The sequence below is a fragment of the Centropristis striata genome, chromosome 2 (assembly GCF_030273125.1).
Source record: "Centropristis striata isolate RG_2023a ecotype Rhode Island chromosome 2, C.striata_1.0, whole genome shotgun sequence".
NCBI classification, from domain to species: domain Eukaryota; kingdom Metazoa; phylum Chordata; class Actinopteri; order Perciformes; family Serranidae; genus Centropristis; species Centropristis striata.
In genome coordinates this window covers 31,652,880-31,671,563 of record NC_081518.1, presented here as the reverse complement: position 1 = coordinate 31,671,563, position 18,684 = coordinate 31,652,880, and the positions used below count along the sequence as shown (strand labels likewise).

Here is an 18,684-nt window from a genome sequence, read left to right as displayed (position 1 = left end):
AGTACAAGTGACAGAATGCATTACCATCTGTTCATGCAAGGCTGGGGACTATCTTGTGCTTAATTCAATTTTTAGTTTTTGCCTTTATTTATTATCGTTTCATCAATACAATGTATATATCACACAGAGTTTGGTTCAGTTTTTCCTGTTTACCAATCCCAACAAGCCTGTGGGGATAATCTTCATCAACACTGCTGCAAATCAGACTCTTTCAAATACAGAAAAACTATGCAGAGAAGAAAAGTGGAACCACTGTGTTTGCACAGCTGGACTGACCTTCCTTGAAAGTATAATGTTGTAGCTGAGCTAATTTAAATCTGGTTCTACACCAGTTTAATACGAACAGCTTTTCTGAGTGTATGTAAGTTCACAAAATGTACAAGAATGAACCAAACAATGTAGATTAAATTGTCACATGTACGTGGTAAGCTTGAGCTGATTTGCTGCTGATAAGAAACAAAATTTTTTTCCTGTTATAATTAGCCATAACTCTCCACAGTTAAACAATTCAGCTTGAAAGCAGCATAAACCCTGTTCTGCTCTGCTATTGTCAGTTTGAGAGAGTATGGTTGGTATTGGTAGATGTCATTTAAATCAAGTAAATATGTTTTCATCAAATATATATTTCAGGTCAACATTAAAAACCTATATTTTCAGTTTACATCATAATTGAGAGAACTGATTAATAAACTATTGAAAGTGTGAAGATTTTACATTTTAGCATGTATTTGCAATATATTAATACAATTACCTGTCATTATTTGATTGTGTTAGCCCTGATCCCGACTCGGTCCTGACATATATCCTTTACTACTGTTCCTGTGAAGCTGTACCATTAACACTTTCTTTCTTCATATTCTTTCCTTCTACCTTGATCCCTCATTTCTCTGTGTCCCTCGTCTGCTATCTCTTTGCTGCTTTCTCCACACCCCTCTTCTATATCCCACCATCTCTTCAGTTATGTATATGAGCTGGAGGCCAGTACAGGGGGTGGGACTGGTGTGAGTGACAAATACGTTATACAAACACCAGTCTCGTGCCCCACTGGGGTCCAACCTCCCCACAGTGTGACAGTGTCGGGCCCGTACTCAATCTCTCTTGCCTGGACCCGTCCTGGTGAGTAACTGGATGGATGGATGGATGGATGGATGGATGGATGGATGGATGGATATGGTTAATTTTGCACCCTGACCATTAGATGTGTTTCTGAACATTAGTAAACAAAACTATGAATTGGGAATAATGACTTGAATGACTATGAACCAGTGTCTCTTTCCACTGCAGTATCTTACCACACAGTTATTTCCCAGGAAATAAGTTTCTATCTTAAATATTTTTCCGATAATCTAAGAAACACTAAGCATCACTAAACGGGGTTGCCACATTCATTGGATTCATCTCTACAAGAAAGAGTAAAATATATGTAAACCCCATATTAATCTGAGAAGTTTTCCCTCTGTGCAAACTGCTTTTCCTTCTGATATGAGGAGACAGAGAGAGGGGTCAGACTGGAACAAAAGCCTTGAGTAGTTTTCCATTCACCTTCTGGCCTCTCAAGACCTGGACACACACACATACACACAGGTTTATATGAGCATACACTCAGGGCTGAGTTTCATGCTTATGGGGCAGTGATTGTCTGCCCTAACCCATCTATCATTGACTATTACTCTCTCATTAGGCTGATTTCCTATCTCAGAAACCGCTTATAGGGCCAACTAGCAAAGACACTTCACTTTGATGTGTGTGGGTGTGTGTGTGTATTTTGTTTCTGTATATTTGTGTCTGTGTTTATGCATGCATCTTTATACGTGGGTGTGAGTGTGTGCATTTGTGTGTGTGCACGTCACTGGAGACATTTCCATAGGCAGGCCTATTCTATCGTCATTACAGGTTGATTTTAAAGGTGAGGAAATATCGGCTGGGTTCTCACGCTTGGTTAACTCCCTGAGCCTAGAATCTGGAGTGCTTTCGACTTGTGTGTGTATGTGTGCATGCCTGACTCTCTGATAGTGTGTCTATCGGTGTGTATGTACATGCATGTGTGTTTGTGTCTTGTTATGCATACATTGACTGCCAAAGCACTGACGTATGGCTATTAAAAAGACATTTACTCTAGGATCAATTCCTCCAACTTGGTGTGTGTGTGTGTGTGTGTGTGTGTGTGTGTGTGTGTGTGTGTGTGTGTGTGTGTGTGTGTGTGTGTGTGTGTGTGTGTGTGTGTGTGTGTGTGTGTGTGTGAGCAAGGTTTTTGCTGTATGTTAGTGTACATGTGTGCATCTGTAATTGTTGGCATCATGTGCTTGAAATAGAGGATGGCAAAGCAGCTGATTGGTTGTAAATAATAGAACTTAAATATCACAGTGATGATTAAACCTCTATGGCTGTGCAACATACTGATCAAAGGGAGATGCATTATGACCCCAGTGTGTGTGTGTGTGTTTGAAGACTGTGTGAAAGTGTGTTAACGCAACCAAAATGTGCTCATATAAAAGCCTCCATGTGTTGAAGTCAGAGGTGTGTGTGTATGTGTGTGTGTGTAGGTGCATGTGTGCATATGTGAGTTGGGGGGTGAATAATTGAAGTCTTTCATTTGTCTGGTAATCAGTTCGTTCTCGAGATATCCAGAGTTCATGAATGTTGAATAACCCATCACAATACAGTTGGCCTGAATTATGGAAAAACCTCGGTGAGAATATTAACAAAGTCTAGGTGTGTGTGTGTGTGTGTATCTGTGTGGGTGTTTGTGTATGTATACATTTGTGTGTGTTGTTGCCTGGTTGTGAGAGCATGGTGCATTACATAAAATTGTCTCAATCAAGTGCCTTTTTTGTTTTTGCAATTTGATTGAAATTGCAATTTCAAAAACGTTGTCCTGCTGTTTTTAAAAATGCTTTTCTGACCATGAAGAGGCAAAAAAACCCTATAATAATCGTGATAATCGAATCCTGTTGTTCAGATGGTAGAGTGCCCACTTATCTGAAGGTCGGTGGTTCGATCCCTGGCCACAGCAGTCTACATGTCAAAGTATCCTGAGGCAAGATACTAAACCCCAAATTGCTCCTGATGACCATCCCATTGGTGTTTGAGTGTGTGTGAATGTTAAACTTACTGCTTACTGATGAGCACTTTGTAGGGCAGCCTTGGCCATCAGTGTATGAATGTGTGTGTGCCAATGGGTGAATCATGATCTGTAGTGTAAAAGTGCTTTGAGTGGTTGCTATGACTAGAAAAGCACTACACAAATGCAGTCCATTTATCATTTACTATCTCTGAGTTCTTTTCCACAGCTCAGCTAAACAGCCGCCAGCCTGTCAACTACAACATCCTGTTAAATCCAGGAAGTGACAGAGCCATAATGTATCATGCTGGCCAAGCCCAACACCTCACTGTGACAGGCCTAGAGCCATTCACCAGCTACTTCATCAGAGTGCAGGCCTGTCAAATTGGCAAGTATTTGTTTCTGCAGATATCAGTTTGAAAGATCTACTGTCCTTAATAAGAAAGTTGTGTGCCGTAAGGAAACCCCTCTCCCACCATTTGTTTGGCTTTCACTTGGATGTTTTTTTTTCAAGTAAAAGGTAAATATGTAAAGAAGAAAGAAGAAATAATAGTTTTACCAACATGTTTCACCATGTGTTATTGTTGAATGAATAGTCTGATCAGCCTTGCTTTTCTAAATAGTGCAGCCATTGCTTTTTGGGCTCGTCTCAGCACAAGTGCTCCCACCCATATAGAAAATGTATTTTTTTCATTCATGTAAAAGAAACAAATATATCTTATTTATCTAGAAATGTTTGTTTTTTGTGACAAATTGCCCCTGTTTTGCTTCTGGTAGATGGGTGTGGAGTAGGAGAAGGTGTCTTTGTTCGGACTTTAGAGGCTGTTCCAGAAGGTCTGCTGCCCCCTACGGTAATGGCAACTGGACCAGGTGTCCTGGAGATTCGCTGGTCACCCCCACAAAAACCAAATGGACTTATCACATCCTACCATATATACAGGTAACATACACACACATGCAGCTCATATATAATGTAGATATACACGGATACAAACATTGCAATTTGCTTTACCTGTGCAGAACACTGAGACATTGCTCAGTGCAAGTCATGTTTACCGGTACTGGTCCCCTTTTTTCCTGTGGAACTTTTAGAGACATGGATTCAACAAGGTTCTGGAAACACTTCATCACACACACCTTCATGATTTTACTGTAGGCACATTCACCTTGTACCAAAAAGAATGGGTTGAGATCTAAGGAGGAAAAAGACAAAAAAAAATCAACATAATTGTATGTGAAGTACCATTATAACCACTCCATCAACATTTTCTGATCTGTCCCCCTCTATGTTTATGTTATGGCAACTACAACTACTTATTTGAGGTAAGGGGAAGATTGCCGTCAAGAAAATAAGAAGCCAACACTGACTGGAGATGGTATCAAAGTGACATGCTTCGCACACTCAACCACCCACCGTGACCACCTAACCAAGATGTTTTGCAGTGGTGTAAAAACGGTGTCGTAAAAATTATAACAATGATGCATCATGACAACGGCTATTAGATACACATAAATATTGCCTCAGGCCCTGGTGCTATGGACGTTGTGACAATATGACACAGCAACATTATTTCAAATTCCCCCATCAATGGATAGTGTCATATTATTTATCATTCATTTTTGTGTCATTTTTTTCCTGAATTGGCCTACAGCTTTTAGTTCATTACAAATATTGTTTTTTTTCCAGTGTATGTTTGCCAATATCAAATCATAGATAGATTGGGGGCATAGGGGGCATTTTCATGCTTTATAAGGTAGTGACAGCGAGAATGGAAAGGGGAGTCAAAGGAGAAGTCATGCAGCAAAGGTACCACGGGCCAGACTCGAACCCAGGTCCACTGCAACAAGGACTCAGCCCGAGTGGAATGCCCTCTACCATTGAGCTATCGGGACATCCAGTCTTGCTTGTTTGATGTGTAGTGCTGTACATGATGCTCATCATACAGCTGTCACAGTGTCACTGTTTTAGTGACCTTGTTTTGCAATGATAACTGACTTAGGCCTCAGACTCTTTGTGTATTTAATTAAGGTTGAATTGTTGGGTGAGACTGCGCAACTTTGGCATACTTTCTTATAAATATAAGGCCCCACTGTAGCACTTACATCATCTCAACTGAACCAGTTTTGTGTCATTAAAATATCCAAAAACATAAGCATGTAATTTCATGGCCATATTTTTTACATAATATTTAAATATTCAATACAATACCATACTAAAGATTGATCATCACTGATCATCGTAGCTATGCACGTGAAACCTCTGTGACTTCCCTGGCCCCAATATTTTTTTCATGGCAGCGGGGGTGCATTATTTCAGTAATGTAATGTCACTTTTAAGTGTCCATCTGAATCATCTGAGTGGTGAAACGGTAAAGAAACAGCCTCTATTGGTTCTGCCGTGCTGAAGTTGTGCAATAAAAATATCCTGACAGCTCTGTTAGGGCTTGGGGTTCATCTATAAGTTCTGCTTTCTTATAAACAATCCTGTATGAACCTGAGACTGTGTGTAACAGTTGTGTAGATATGCTGCAGAACATAGAAAATGAATAACTGTCAGGTCCTGATGATCCAGTGAACCTTGTGCGTAAATGCGCACAGCTTCTTCCTCCAATGGTACAGTCCCTGATATACTGTTACAGGCGTACACGTGTTACAGGCGTGTGTGTTATTCTCCTAAAGCCGACGATTCAGACGCCTTAACGTGTGGACGTGTAGACTTGAAATAGCCTAAACCGTCTCATCGGTCTCTCTTGGTAATACATGGACTGCTTGAATTGTGAAGCAAAGCGGCTGTTAAACTCAAAAATTGTCATCATAAAGTAAATAATTATTTGTACATTGAGACGAGCGTGCACACAAGCGTCCGTTACGTTCACTAGTGGCACGGCACGAATGACCCATCGCTATTTGATTTCCACACACACTACACAGCGTGTGTCTGTACGCTCATGTAGAATTGTACTTAACAGTCACTTCATGTTACATATTTGAGGCGTAGTTCACCCGTCACGCAGCCGCCATGTAGGCGTATGCGTAACAATGCGTGTGCAACGTCTGCGTGACGCTCGTCTGTCCATTGAAAGTGAATGGAATTTACATGCGCACGTTAGAGGTTTGATGTCATCGCATAGGCGCTGTACACATGTTTTGGTATAGTTCACTGGCATAAAATGCCCCTCATATGTGTGTGTGTGTGTGTGTGTGTGTGTGTGTGTGTGTGTGCGCGCTCGCACATGTGCATCTGCGCGTGTGTGTATTAATGCATGCTGAAGGTCGTGGTCTGCTTGTTGACCAATGAGTGTGTGATCTGTATGCAGGGTCAGACCAGACTAAGCCCTTTAAGTCCTCAGGAAACACACATTAGCATAGCAGTTCACACACACACACACACACACACACACACACACACACACACACACACCTGGCATGATCAGACACAGGCAGACAGGGACTTGGATAAAATAGGAAAATCTCTCTCACACACTCACACCTGAAACCCAAATAATCACAGACAAAGGGGCTTACCAAGACATCAGGGTGCTTGCATCACCCAGGGACTTACACACAATGTTTAAGACGTGATGTTACATTTTTTATTTTAATTCCTAACAAAGTGCCTAGTTTCAAGACACAAAAGCATTCTTGCATACTACACATTTATTGAAACATTATTAAAATATACTTTGAATGTATTGCAAATACATGAAAAACATAATGGCACAGGTGCAAAAGGACTTTAATTTAAAAATCTTCAAAACTTGAAAATAATGAAAAATAATACTGTGTTGATTTTTCAAGTATATGGCCCCCTCTTTACTTCCTACACCCTACATCTGGAGACATTGCTCAGACCACACCTGTCTGTGAACTTGGCCTTCATTTTGATATAAGCTACACACCTGTAAAGTTTTGTGGTCTGGTAAATATATTGAATTGTATTTTCATGAATGGCTGATCCAAGTATTTATTCTGTTTTAGGCGTCCACTAGGTACAGAGGAGGAGCTGCTGATTTTTATCTGGTCCAGCGGGCCGCTTGAATTTTTTGATGCAAGCCCTGCCCTCCAACCATTCAGTTACTTCCAGTACAGACTTCACTCCTACAACTCCAAAGGCTCAGTAATGAGCCTATGGACTTTAGCTCAGACATTACAGGCAGAACCACAAGACATGGCCCCTCCCACTGTCACACCTGCTGGTGAGTTTACCAAGACACATGAAATCAGGTATGGTTAAAGTGTTCTTGTATTGAATCTTTGTAATGGTCCCATGTGCAATGTACTTTGACAGGTGCATACTCAGTCCACCTGAAATGGAGTGAACCAGGACAGCCCAAAGGTATCATTTCCCATTATAAACTGGTTTACAAGAAGCACCAACAGGACCCAACGCTCAACTCAACGACTGTTACTGCTCTCACTGTGGAGGTAAATGCACACATACACACAGATGCATTATCCGTGAGGACAGTCTCCTCCTTAATCACATGCTGTTTTCTTTCGTTTGGCCAGAGCTGGACACTTTCACAGAGGATTTGATATGCTGATAAGACTGCTCATAAATGCAAAAACACACATATGCAAACGAGCCTGGAAATGTAGATGCTTTACCCCAAACATTAAAAATAAACATATATATAGATAGATAAATATATATATACAGATAGTGTGTGTGTGTGTGTGTGTGTGTGTGTGTCTATTGTATTTGGTGATGCATGTGAAGAAATTTGGACCCTACCTGTGGTGTTGGTGCCATCTGTTTGCCAGTGAGGGGCCTGAAGACACACACACACACACACACACACACACACACACACCACTACCCATGGCCTGGTATTCTCCAGGGCCCTTCCCACAAGCCCGATGCCTGATTCTCCAAGCAAAGAAAATAACTATAAGCAAGCCCCCTCAAACCAAACACACATACATACACACACACACACACACACATGTGTGCGTTGACTTAAGTTAAAATTGGGGACATTTTTTGGAATACACACCAGTTGATTGGGGTCGCCGTTGCAATTGGGGACAAAATTTACCGTCCCCAATTAGATTTCATTATATTCATTACCTACATGCTCCAACATGCATTTCTGTCTTAAAATCAGCACTGTCCCCAAAAATTACATATTTTAGATTTTGTGTATAAATGTGTGTGACTTAGCCCCCTTCCCCCCGCCCCCTGCTCAATCTGTGTATAATCTTGAACACTGCCCCCTAGTGGAAGTGTGTGAACTACATGTCCCCGATTTCACTATAAATTCTCTGATAAAAGTGTATCTCCTCTCCTTGTTAAATATAACAAAACTGGTGCTTTTAAGGTTGTCATCCAAGCAAAATGCAATCCAATATATAATATATAATATATTTATATTATTAACTTGTGATTAATATGATTCAGATGTCATTATACATTTTTTATGTCCCTTTTACAATGGTAAACATATTCCATTCACAAGCCTAATACAAATCATTTAATATTAGCATAGACTACAAATACATCCTTCCCCCTTCAGTATAAACTGAAATGATGTAAAATAGAGGAAATAAATCAGTTTTACCAGCTTCCTAATCACACTGGTAGCATATCAATTTACAGTGGCTTGCAAAAGTATTCATCCCCCTTGGATGTTTCACCCTTTTGTTGCTTTTACACATGAAATCATGGTCGATATAATTTGGCCTTTTTTAAAAAGAATTTGCAAAAAAACCCCTCTTTAATATCAAAGTGAAAACAGATTTTTACAAAATAGTATCAATTTATAAAAAATCTATAAGGTAAAATAAATTATTGCATAAGTATTCATCCCCTTTAAAGTAACTGACCTAATTCAACAAAGTTCCAGCTAGTTGATGCAGCAGTGTCACAGTTAGTGAAATGGAGATCACCTGAGTACAGTTGATGTTTTTCAAGTGATACATGCACAACATGGGTCTAAAGTGACCCGACAGAATTTTTATTTTCTATATCTTTGCAATAATTCATCATTCAGTATTCCAGGTTTTCCTCAATTAGTTTGTTTTTGATCATCATACATCCTAATTTTTATGTTTTCCCTGATTAATTTTTGAATAAAATCCCTTATTCTGTCACTACTAATCTAATACACAACATGGGTGAAAAATGAGCCATATCCATTTTTTAGCTAAGTAGCTTGTTAAGCTAACTTCTTGGCTAAGTATTTAGCTAAGTAGCTCGCTAAGCTTACTACTTAACTAACTTCTTGGCTAAGTAGTTAGCTTAGCAAGCTACTTAGCCAAGTAGTTAGCTATGTAATAATACAAAAACTTTTAAATTATGTGAAGCAAAATGAAAATAATTATCTGTTGTTATCAAAAACAAGATATTTAAAGAATATTTAGAATATTCAATCATAAAATAAGTTGATATCAAACGATAGAGCACAGAAACCCATGTTGTGCATCAAAGAGTTAAATTATATAATTATATAGTTATATCGACCATGATTTCATGTGTAAAAGCAACAAAAGGGTGAAACATCCAAGGGGTATGAATACTTTTGCAAGGCACTGTACATAACGAACAGTTTACTAGTGTGAAAGTACTGTATGAATAACTAGAAATAAATACAGGTAAATATACTTAAATTATTTTTAGTGGATGATTTATTATTTGATGTCAGTCAACTGATTCACGACGATCCACGAAGAAGGTTTTTTTCTAAGAGCTCTAAGAAGATTTGAGTGACGTCGGAAAATCTTGAATTCTGAGTTTCCAGGAGGTCAACACTCTACAGAGTCGGATCTTCCATCATGTGGGACGGTGTGACACGTCTAGGTGAGTTTGCAATAATTAGATTTCTTAATTTGGTTTATAGATTACATTCTTCAATTATGTGTTTGAAACATTGATTTAATAAATGTTAGATCACAGAAAATTGTTAGACTAAACATTTATATTTAACTAAACTTGTTCGCTTGCTTGCAATCCTCATGTACTTGATAGAGCAAGGGTGTCCAAACTTTGACAATGTGAAAATGCCCGGGGGCCTATAGTAACATTTTAAAAAGTAAAAAATACCAATAAAAGTTACATACAAATGCACTGTTCTGTAATAATCATTGCAACAATTATCTTTTTTTTTTAAATGACAATGTAACCAAATCTAAGCCAATCAGATGTGAACAAATGTAAAAAGCAATTCTTCTTTCTGTCAGATCTGGAGTCAGATAACAGAATAAATTGTATGAACATGTTAAACTGAATGAAGCTGATACAAATCTGAACCTCATGTTCATTTTAAACATGATTTATTCTGAGTAATGCAAAGTCTGTTAACATTTAACTTCAACACGTTTCACTCTGTCTCTTCACTCTAACGAAGTCATATTTAGTGTCAGTACAGATTATAACTGCAGCAGTTAGTCTGATCCGATTCTTTGCATAATAATCCATATTTCCGCGATAAAACAATGTTGTTTTGGTGCTAGCCGCTAACTGGTAGCCACAGGATGTCTCAGCAGTGCATCTGGTGGAGAATGACCAATCAAAGCGAGCCCCCCGGCCCCTCAGAGCCCCCCAGCCCTCAGAGCCCCCCGGCCCTCAGAGCCCCCCGGCCCCTCAGAGCCCCCCGGCCCTCAGAGCCCCCCGGCCCTCAGAGCCCCCCGGCCCTCAGAGCCCCCCGGCCCCTCAGAGCCCCCCGGCCCTCAGAGCCCCCCGGCCCTCAGAGCCCCCCGGCCCTCAGAGCCGTGTGTAATGGCACACTCTGATTCACAGACGCCCTCCGCCATAAATAAGCCGTTGATCCCATTCTGCTATCATAAAGCTGCACTGTTTGCGTAGCGTTTACAATAATAAGACAAGTGAAGAACAAATAAACAGGATGTGACATCATACGTCTGTCTGTGTGACGCTCAGCCTGGATGGAGACGCACAGGGGAGAGGGAGCAGGATGGATGCTCTCTCATTGTTTGAAAGTTGATTTGTTACAGTAAAATAAGTAACAACAATTAGTTTTACTTTCCAAAATGTCACTAAAACACTAGTACACGTTGAAGGAATTGCTTTGAAGTGTAGCACAGTTGAGCTATTCTTGAGAAAAACGTCTCAACTTATTTGTAAATATATGTGATTTTGTACAATGTAGAGTGTTTATTTGTTTTCTTTTTTTAAAATTAAATTTCTGCATTTATTCCTTTGTCTTCATGGTTATATAACTTTTTGCACATTCATGTGACATATGACAGAAGCCATATATTTTGGTAGCACTGATAGTCCTGAAAAAATGGTGTATAATACTTTATTCTGCATCAAAGGGTTGAAGAAATACATGCATTTAACACATAAAAAAAAAAACAGGCGGAAATAAACAGGAAAAATTGTCTTAGACTCCCTAGGGTTAAAGCTTCAGATGATTCATCATGTCAACAATAACAGACAAATCTTCAGTCATACAGTATCTGAAATCCTAGCAGGTCATAAATAATATATTATAAAAATTAAGCTGAGGGCCGCATGAAATCTGATCCGTGATTGGCCCCCTACTTTGGACATGATATGGACATAATTTTGTCAGTGTCTTAGCAAATACACACTTCATAGCATCACATCAGAGCAAACATAGGTATTGCTAGTCAGTTCTGTAATGCAGTTAGCTTCTGGCCTGGGAGAAAGTTAGCGGGCTATTTTGGCTGAGTCTAAGAAGCATCTTGCAGCAGGTGAAACTCTTCATTTAGTCAGTGATAAGTCCCACCCGAGACTTAGAATGTAAACTAAATAAATGTCCTACTATAGTCCCCCCCCCCCCCCTTTTGACAAATGTGATTTTAATATGTAGTAGTAATAAACAATGTTTTAAATCGATGTACTTTCCCCTAACATTATATATAGCACACCTCAAAATCACCCCTCCCCCACTCCCATAGTTGGTATGATCCAAAAGACGCGCAGCAGACAGAGCCAGCGCTGATGACAGTGCACAGATGGAGTCAGGTGAACAACGACAGGTAATTATGTGTGTGTGAAGTGACTGTAGACAGGGTTCGTACTGTCATGAAAAATCTGGAAAAGTTATGGAAATTGAAAATGCAATTTCTAGGTCCTTAAAAAAAATTTGAAAAATAAAATCCTCTAAGGTTTGGGAAAAATCATTGAAATATTGCTGGATAATATTTAGAATGTGTAAAATAGGCCTCTTAAAAATAATATAATAATCCCTATACTGTAGTTTTAGGAGTCGTTTGTTACCTTTAATTGTCGGTGCCAGCTATTTTTAGAACGCGGAGCAGAGCCGTGAGCTGCTCAGAGCTATGCTAGGAGGCTAATTGGTTTCCCCTGATTAAACTCCGGTGGCCACGTTGTGACCTGCACATTCACCACGCGATACACAGCTAACGGTTAGCCTGATAGCACATACACACTGTCCTGCTACAGAGCTAACTGTTAGCCTGTTAGCTATTAACAGCCCGTGGCTCTCTCGGGAGACTGAGAGAAGCTGTGAAGGTCCTCTCAGCAGTCCGGATATATAAAAGGTTTACTTGAAATAATAAGGAAAAAAAAGCATGTAATGAAAAGTTGTGTAGATGCTTGATTATTTTGGAGAGTAAAGACAGGCTTTGCTAAAATAAAATTGAAAGGACAAAAAAATGCAATAGATACAATAGAACAGCTGTTTAAAAAATCCTCCTCCTGTAAAACATTTACAGGAGGAGCATTTAAATGTGATGGCTGCATTTGGTGCTGAATTCTTATGCATTAGTATTTGTTAAGCAGCATGTTTCACACACTGCGCTGAATGTATTTAGGCCTCTACAGCAGCAGGGGCAGGTTTATGCTAATCAACGGCGGTGATTTTCAGACCCGCCCACTAAATCCTGACAGAAATGTTGAAACACAGTTTGTGAAGCCTAGCTCCACAATTCAAATCTGAATGGTTGAAATGCTTTTTACACATTGTTGAGAAATACATTTATGACCTATTTAATGTGTTAAGAAGAAAATGACTGAATTCACTTTACATTTAAACATTGGGACAGTTTCTGAAGTAAAAGCCCTGCATTGTATTGCATACAGATACATTTGCATATTTGTGATGAATTTTTACAATAATTGACTTGAACATCCTTGAATGTGACTTGTCCTGGTCTTTATGAACCTTGACAAATATATACTCTGTGTATGTGAAGTCAAATAGTTTTACATGTAGTCCGTTAAAATAAGTAGGTATAATTTTGTTATAAATTGTTGGAGTATCACTTGAATTGGGTAGTCAATAAAAATATGATACATAAAACTCTTATTATCTAAACAGATTACACAATGGCTGATGGGAGATGCAGTTCTCAGAATCCTCCTAAAAGGAGGGTTCGGATCAAACCATGTCATGATGCAGAAAAGCACATCAGACTTAAAACCGACAAAGCGGGTCTTCGGGAGGTATTAGTGAACTCTTACAAAGGTCAGTCTTCATCTGCCTTGTATTCTTTTCATTCATTATTAATTTTGCTGAAATATGAGCTTCAGTGTGAAAGATGGACCACTGGCCTGGTTGATTTATAAACATAACATTAACATACTTGTTTTTCATTTTCTCTTAAAGGGCGAGGCGTTTTTGCTTCAATACCTTTCATCAAAGGAGATTTTGTATTAGAATACAGAGGGAAACTTTTTCCTCCAGACAGCCCTCCTGTCTTGGAGACCTACAGTGAGACTGAGGCAACATATCTATTTGATTTCCAGTGGAAAGGGAAGTCTTGGTGGTACGTATCACTACATTTTTGCAGCTGTATTTTGTAATAATGTTCAATTGTAATTTAAGCTCAGAAAGTTAGAGGTGTTTCTCCACATCCGTCTCTTTTCAATAATCCTCCTATGTTTCTACTATATTAAAAGTCTGTGAAAGTCACAGTCACTGTGGCACAGTAACTCAATACTCTAGATGTTTAATAAACACTACACAAAGTAGTCTATGTTTTGCCTAAGACTTGATAGCTTTGCCTCTGTTAAACACAGTTTGTGCCTAACTGAGTTCCTGAGCATGCTGTGGGGGCTTTCTGTACATACTCATCTGCCCCACAATGCAGTGCATCTCTTCATCGTCCAGAGAGGCAGAGTTTTAGATCCAAGCTTAATGCCATTACTATCACTATTAGGTTTCGATTTTTGGGGAGTCAAAAAGTAGCCATTTAGATTCCCAACACGTGGCCAGTATATACGAACAACACCTGTTAGAAATTTGCTACAATGTTTTGGAGATGTGAGAACCGGGCGTTGTGTCAGACCAGCCATCATTCATGTGATGCAGTCATATGTGACCTGCTCCATCAATATGAGTCACATTGACCCAGAAACACATTTTGCGATGTGTCTGTAAAGAGGAGGCTCTTAGCTTCATGTCAATACCAACATTATGTTTCTACGCCAAATATTCCATGAGATATGCTCATCCAAAGTTCAACTGTTATCAAACGTTAGTTTTGAGAAAAAGTGCTTTAAAGAAAATGATAAAATATGAACAAATATACTGTACATATGATGTAATACAGAATATATGATGGGTATTTAAATATAATAATACTTTAAAAATATTTATATTAAGAGTATTTATAAAATATTAAATATCGAGCCACGTGCACACATGTACTTACAGTTACTTACAAGTGCATATCCATACAAGTAAAAATATATATACAGACAATGGCCCTTTTAATATAATAATAATACAGAATATATTTTATATTATTTCATATTTATTCATTATTATTTCATAATTAAACTGTAACATGCATCAAGGAAGCAGGCAGTCCTCTGGTGTTGCTGCTTCTCACACTACATCCTCTCAGAGTCGTATGGAGCTTCACAAGATGGACCAAATGTTTTCATCTATAAAATAAGATAGCATTAATAAAAAATACAGTCATCACAAACCTTTTGGGCTGGCTAAATTACATTGAATCATTGTTGAATGAGGCCTGATCATTTCTGTATTATTGCTTCAATATGATCATTCACTGATAGACAGACTGCAGCACAGGATTTAATACAGCCCCATATTCAGAAACATAACATATTCAGTTTATGATTCACCATATCAGATCTGTTAAACAATACTTTTACTATACATTAACCATACTTTAGGCTGTTTATTGTGTTATAGCCTAAAGATCTCCTCACCTTTGTGTCTCACAGCAAACCTGTCTCCTACAAATGATTTTTGTATATTACTGTTAAATAATTAGCCTCAGTTGTGTGGTGATAAGGTAATCACTGCCTGGATTATGTTCAGAAACAACTATTTTTTGAGTGAATGAAACACTGATTTTCCTCATTATGTTAATAAAAGTAATTTATAGGAGACAGTAGACATCTGAGACACACACCTGACACGCCCACACCTGGACTAACGTTACACACACTATAGTTATCACACAGCATGATTAGCTGCTTTCTTAGCCTGCTCTAGTGATTTTATTAGCCCTTACTAACAGAGAAAAAGAGGATTATTAGCTATAACCACTATAAGAACTTACCATCAGTCATCTCTTTAACTAGGTCACGTCTTCTCACGTCTCCTCCGGTGAACAGCAGCTAGCAGGCCCGCTGTTGTGAAGTTTGCGGCTCCACTTGTACCCCCGAGCTATCGCAGTCTCTTTAACATTGTCCTCCTTTAGATAGTTTGTGTGCTACCATCGGCTCATCCATGAGCGCAACATCTTCCTCCAACTCATTCTCTCCGGCATTATCTTGGCTAACGTTAGCCGGACCGTCCGCGTCCTAGTCGGAGGTCCCGCTGTCTCTCTCTCCTCGTCTCCTCACCTACCGGTGCAGTGAAATAGTCCATAATTAACTCTGTCCAGTTATCATCACATGTAGACTGTGAAAAGTTTTGCAATGTTCTCCTCACATTAATCCATCTAGTTAAGCCAGCGATCTTCACCACTATCTGAACCACGTCATCCAGCCTGTCTGTGTGCCGCGAAAAACTTTCTGACAACGTTACGTTTAAGAACTTAAAAACTATACTTATCATTTGAATGTCGTATTAATGTTAACATTGTCTTAAAGCTGAGGCTTTATTTATTCAAAACGCATAAAACCCCAAAACAGCCCTAAATCACTTTTTTCATGTTTAAACGTGTTTTTACAAGAACGGGCGGCTGCAACTTCCGACTGATTTTGATGAAACGCGTCACATATGACCTTTTTGCTTGAATATATTTAGAAGTATACAGTAACAACAGTCTGTTAGTATTTACATATTAAACTGTTCATTGTGTAGGCAGTATGATGTACATACAAATTGAGCATGCAGTAGGCAGTACACTAGTGTGTGATTTCAAACACAGACATGATCTACTAATAGTTCTCTTACAATTGAGCTTCTAACAAACTGCAGTGAGTCAGTACTGACTTTTATACATGTGACTACAACCACAGAGACTAATCCAATCCTTTTGTGGTTTTATTTAAAATTACACTATTCAACACTATATCCAGATTAAATACAGAATAATTTTCGTTCTGAATTAATTGTGCATTATTTCCTAAATAGTCTTGATGCATCTCTGGAGGACCAGTCACTTGGGAGACTGGTGAACGATGAGCACAAAAATCCAAACTGCAAAGTACAGACAATTCAAGTGGAGAACATGCCGCACCTCTGTCTCTTTGCTATTAGAGACATAATGCCAGGGGAAGAGGTTACGTACAATTATGGAGATTCAGACTGGCCTTGGCGCAAACAGGTATGATAACTCGTCTTTTTTTTTCTAATGTGAAATGCAACAGGTGTCTGTAAAATGATTTGTCACGTGAGTGTCCCCATTTTGGTTGAGCCAGAATGTGTGTATGTGTGTTAAATGTCCCCAGTTGTATAGACAGTCTTTTGTATTGGTGCCTCAGCAAGTTTACCTTTTTAGAGGAACATGTCAGCCATCGTTACAGTTTGATCCACAAACAGTGTTCACATTTATAATGCATCATTCTTCCTCTGATATTTGGACCTCAAAGTATGCATCTATCTTACACTAGCTTTATACACTGGACAGCCAACATCCTGCCTTACAAAACGGATCAATGGGGCTTCAATCATTTGTATATCCATGCTAGTTTGTGGGCAGAGTGTGTGTAATTTCTATCCCTTTGTTGATGTGCAGATTTACATGTCTCCTCCGACCACACCATCAGTGGATGACAACTTGAATGGCAGCCATCAGTCTGTGGTTCCTGTTGAACCATTGTCCCCCAGTGTAAATAAGGTATGTGACTTTGCAACAACAAAGACAAACAGAGTTCAACTGATTTTACACCTCTGTATGAGGATGTTGTCCTTTAAAACACAAACTCACACATGCTTTCTTAAAAATGCTATTTCCCCCATGTACAAAGCTAGTTCTAATCCTTATGTACACCTACATCTTGGGAGGTAGACCACACCAACTCATAATTTAACCAAGACTCAACTCAGATGTGAACAAAAGTCGTTATCAGTCACATGACAAGTTCTTCAATGTACTTACACTCACATAATTATCAACTCTTCTAGCAGCTCACCCTTTGGCCTGCTCCTGAATCCATGAAATCTACAATGTTCAAGCTGCATGCTAATGTGAACTGTTACCTATTGATCATGGTTCATCACTTTGTTTTGTCCCTTGGTTTACGCTGAGGTCACCACCTGATCAGTGGATGTATGAGCTCACATTGTAATCCAATGTGTTTCTCTTGCCCAAGTAACAATTGTCTGTGCTGACTTGTCTCTCTGTCCTGAGTTTGGCTCAGATAGTATGTGTGTAGGTGTTTGTAGTGAGAAAAATAGTTATTAGTGGCTTATATATACATATACATGATTGCTGGAGCGTCCAATCATCTGTGTCCCCGTTTTGATGGAGTCAGAATGGGTGTATGTGTGTAAAATGTCCCCAGTTGTATGGACAGTCTTATGCATAGATGATGAGGGGGTCCAAAATTGTGAGTGTCCCCATTTTGGTCGAGCCAAAATGTGTGTATGTGTGTAAAATGTCCCCAGTTGTATAGACAGTCTTTTGTATTGGTGCCTCAGCAAGTTTACCTTTTAGAGGAACATGTCAGCCATCGTTACAGTTTGATCCACAAACAGTGTTCACATTTATAATGGATCATTCTTCCTGATATTTGGACCTCAAAGTATGCATCTATCTTACACTAGCTTTATACACTGGACAGCCAACATCCTGCCTTACAAAACGGATCAATGGGGCTTCAATCATTTGTATATCCATGCTAGTTTGTGGGCAGAGTGTGTGTAATTTCTATCCCTTTGTTGATGTGCAGATTTACATGTCTCCTCCGACCGCACCATCAGTGGATGACAACTTGAATGGCAGCCATCAGTCTGTGGTTCCTGTTGAACCATTGTCCCCCAGTGTAAATAAGGTATGTGACTTTGCAACAACAAAGACAAACAGAGTTCAACTGATTTTACACCTCTGTATGAGGATGTTGTCCTTTAAAACACAAACTCACACATGCTTTCTTAAAAATGCTATTTCCCCCATGTACAAAGCTAGTTCTAATCCTTATGTACACCTACATCTTGGGAGGTAGACCACACCAACTCATAATTTAACCACTCAACTTAGATCTGAACAAAAGTCATTATCAGTCACATGACAAGTTCTTCAAT

General features: G+C 39.1%; 2 protein-coding genes across 2 annotated transcripts in view; both read left to right on the top strand.

Annotated features, from left to right (window-relative positions):
- ush2a (Usher syndrome 2A (autosomal recessive, mild)) overlaps window positions 1-18,684 on the top strand; it is a 271,031-nt gene that overhangs the window by 205,209 nt on the left and 47,138 nt on the right. Inside the window, exons 70-74 of the mRNA XM_059348990.1 lie at window positions 959-1,116; window positions 3,291-3,449; window positions 3,839-4,001; window positions 7,040-7,257; window positions 7,350-7,486. Coding sequence (XP_059204973.1) covers window positions 959-1,116; window positions 3,291-3,449; window positions 3,839-4,001; window positions 7,040-7,257; window positions 7,350-7,486 — 835 coding nt within the window. The remainder of the gene's footprint in view (window positions 1-958; window positions 1,117-3,290; window positions 3,450-3,838; window positions 4,002-7,039; window positions 7,258-7,349; window positions 7,487-18,684) is intronic.
- Window positions 9,465-17,837, top strand: LOC131984098 (histone-lysine N-methyltransferase set-1-like). Its single transcript, XM_059348979.1, has 6 exons — window positions 9,465-9,860; window positions 11,948-12,028; window positions 13,333-13,479; window positions 13,621-13,780; window positions 16,573-16,765; window positions 17,177-17,837. Exons 3-6 carry the CDS (start codon window positions 13,341-13,343, stop codon window positions 17,447-17,449), a joined length of 765 nt encoding a protein of 254 aa, XP_059204962.1. The 5' UTR covers window positions 9,465-9,860; window positions 11,948-12,028; window positions 13,333-13,340; the 3' UTR covers window positions 17,450-17,837.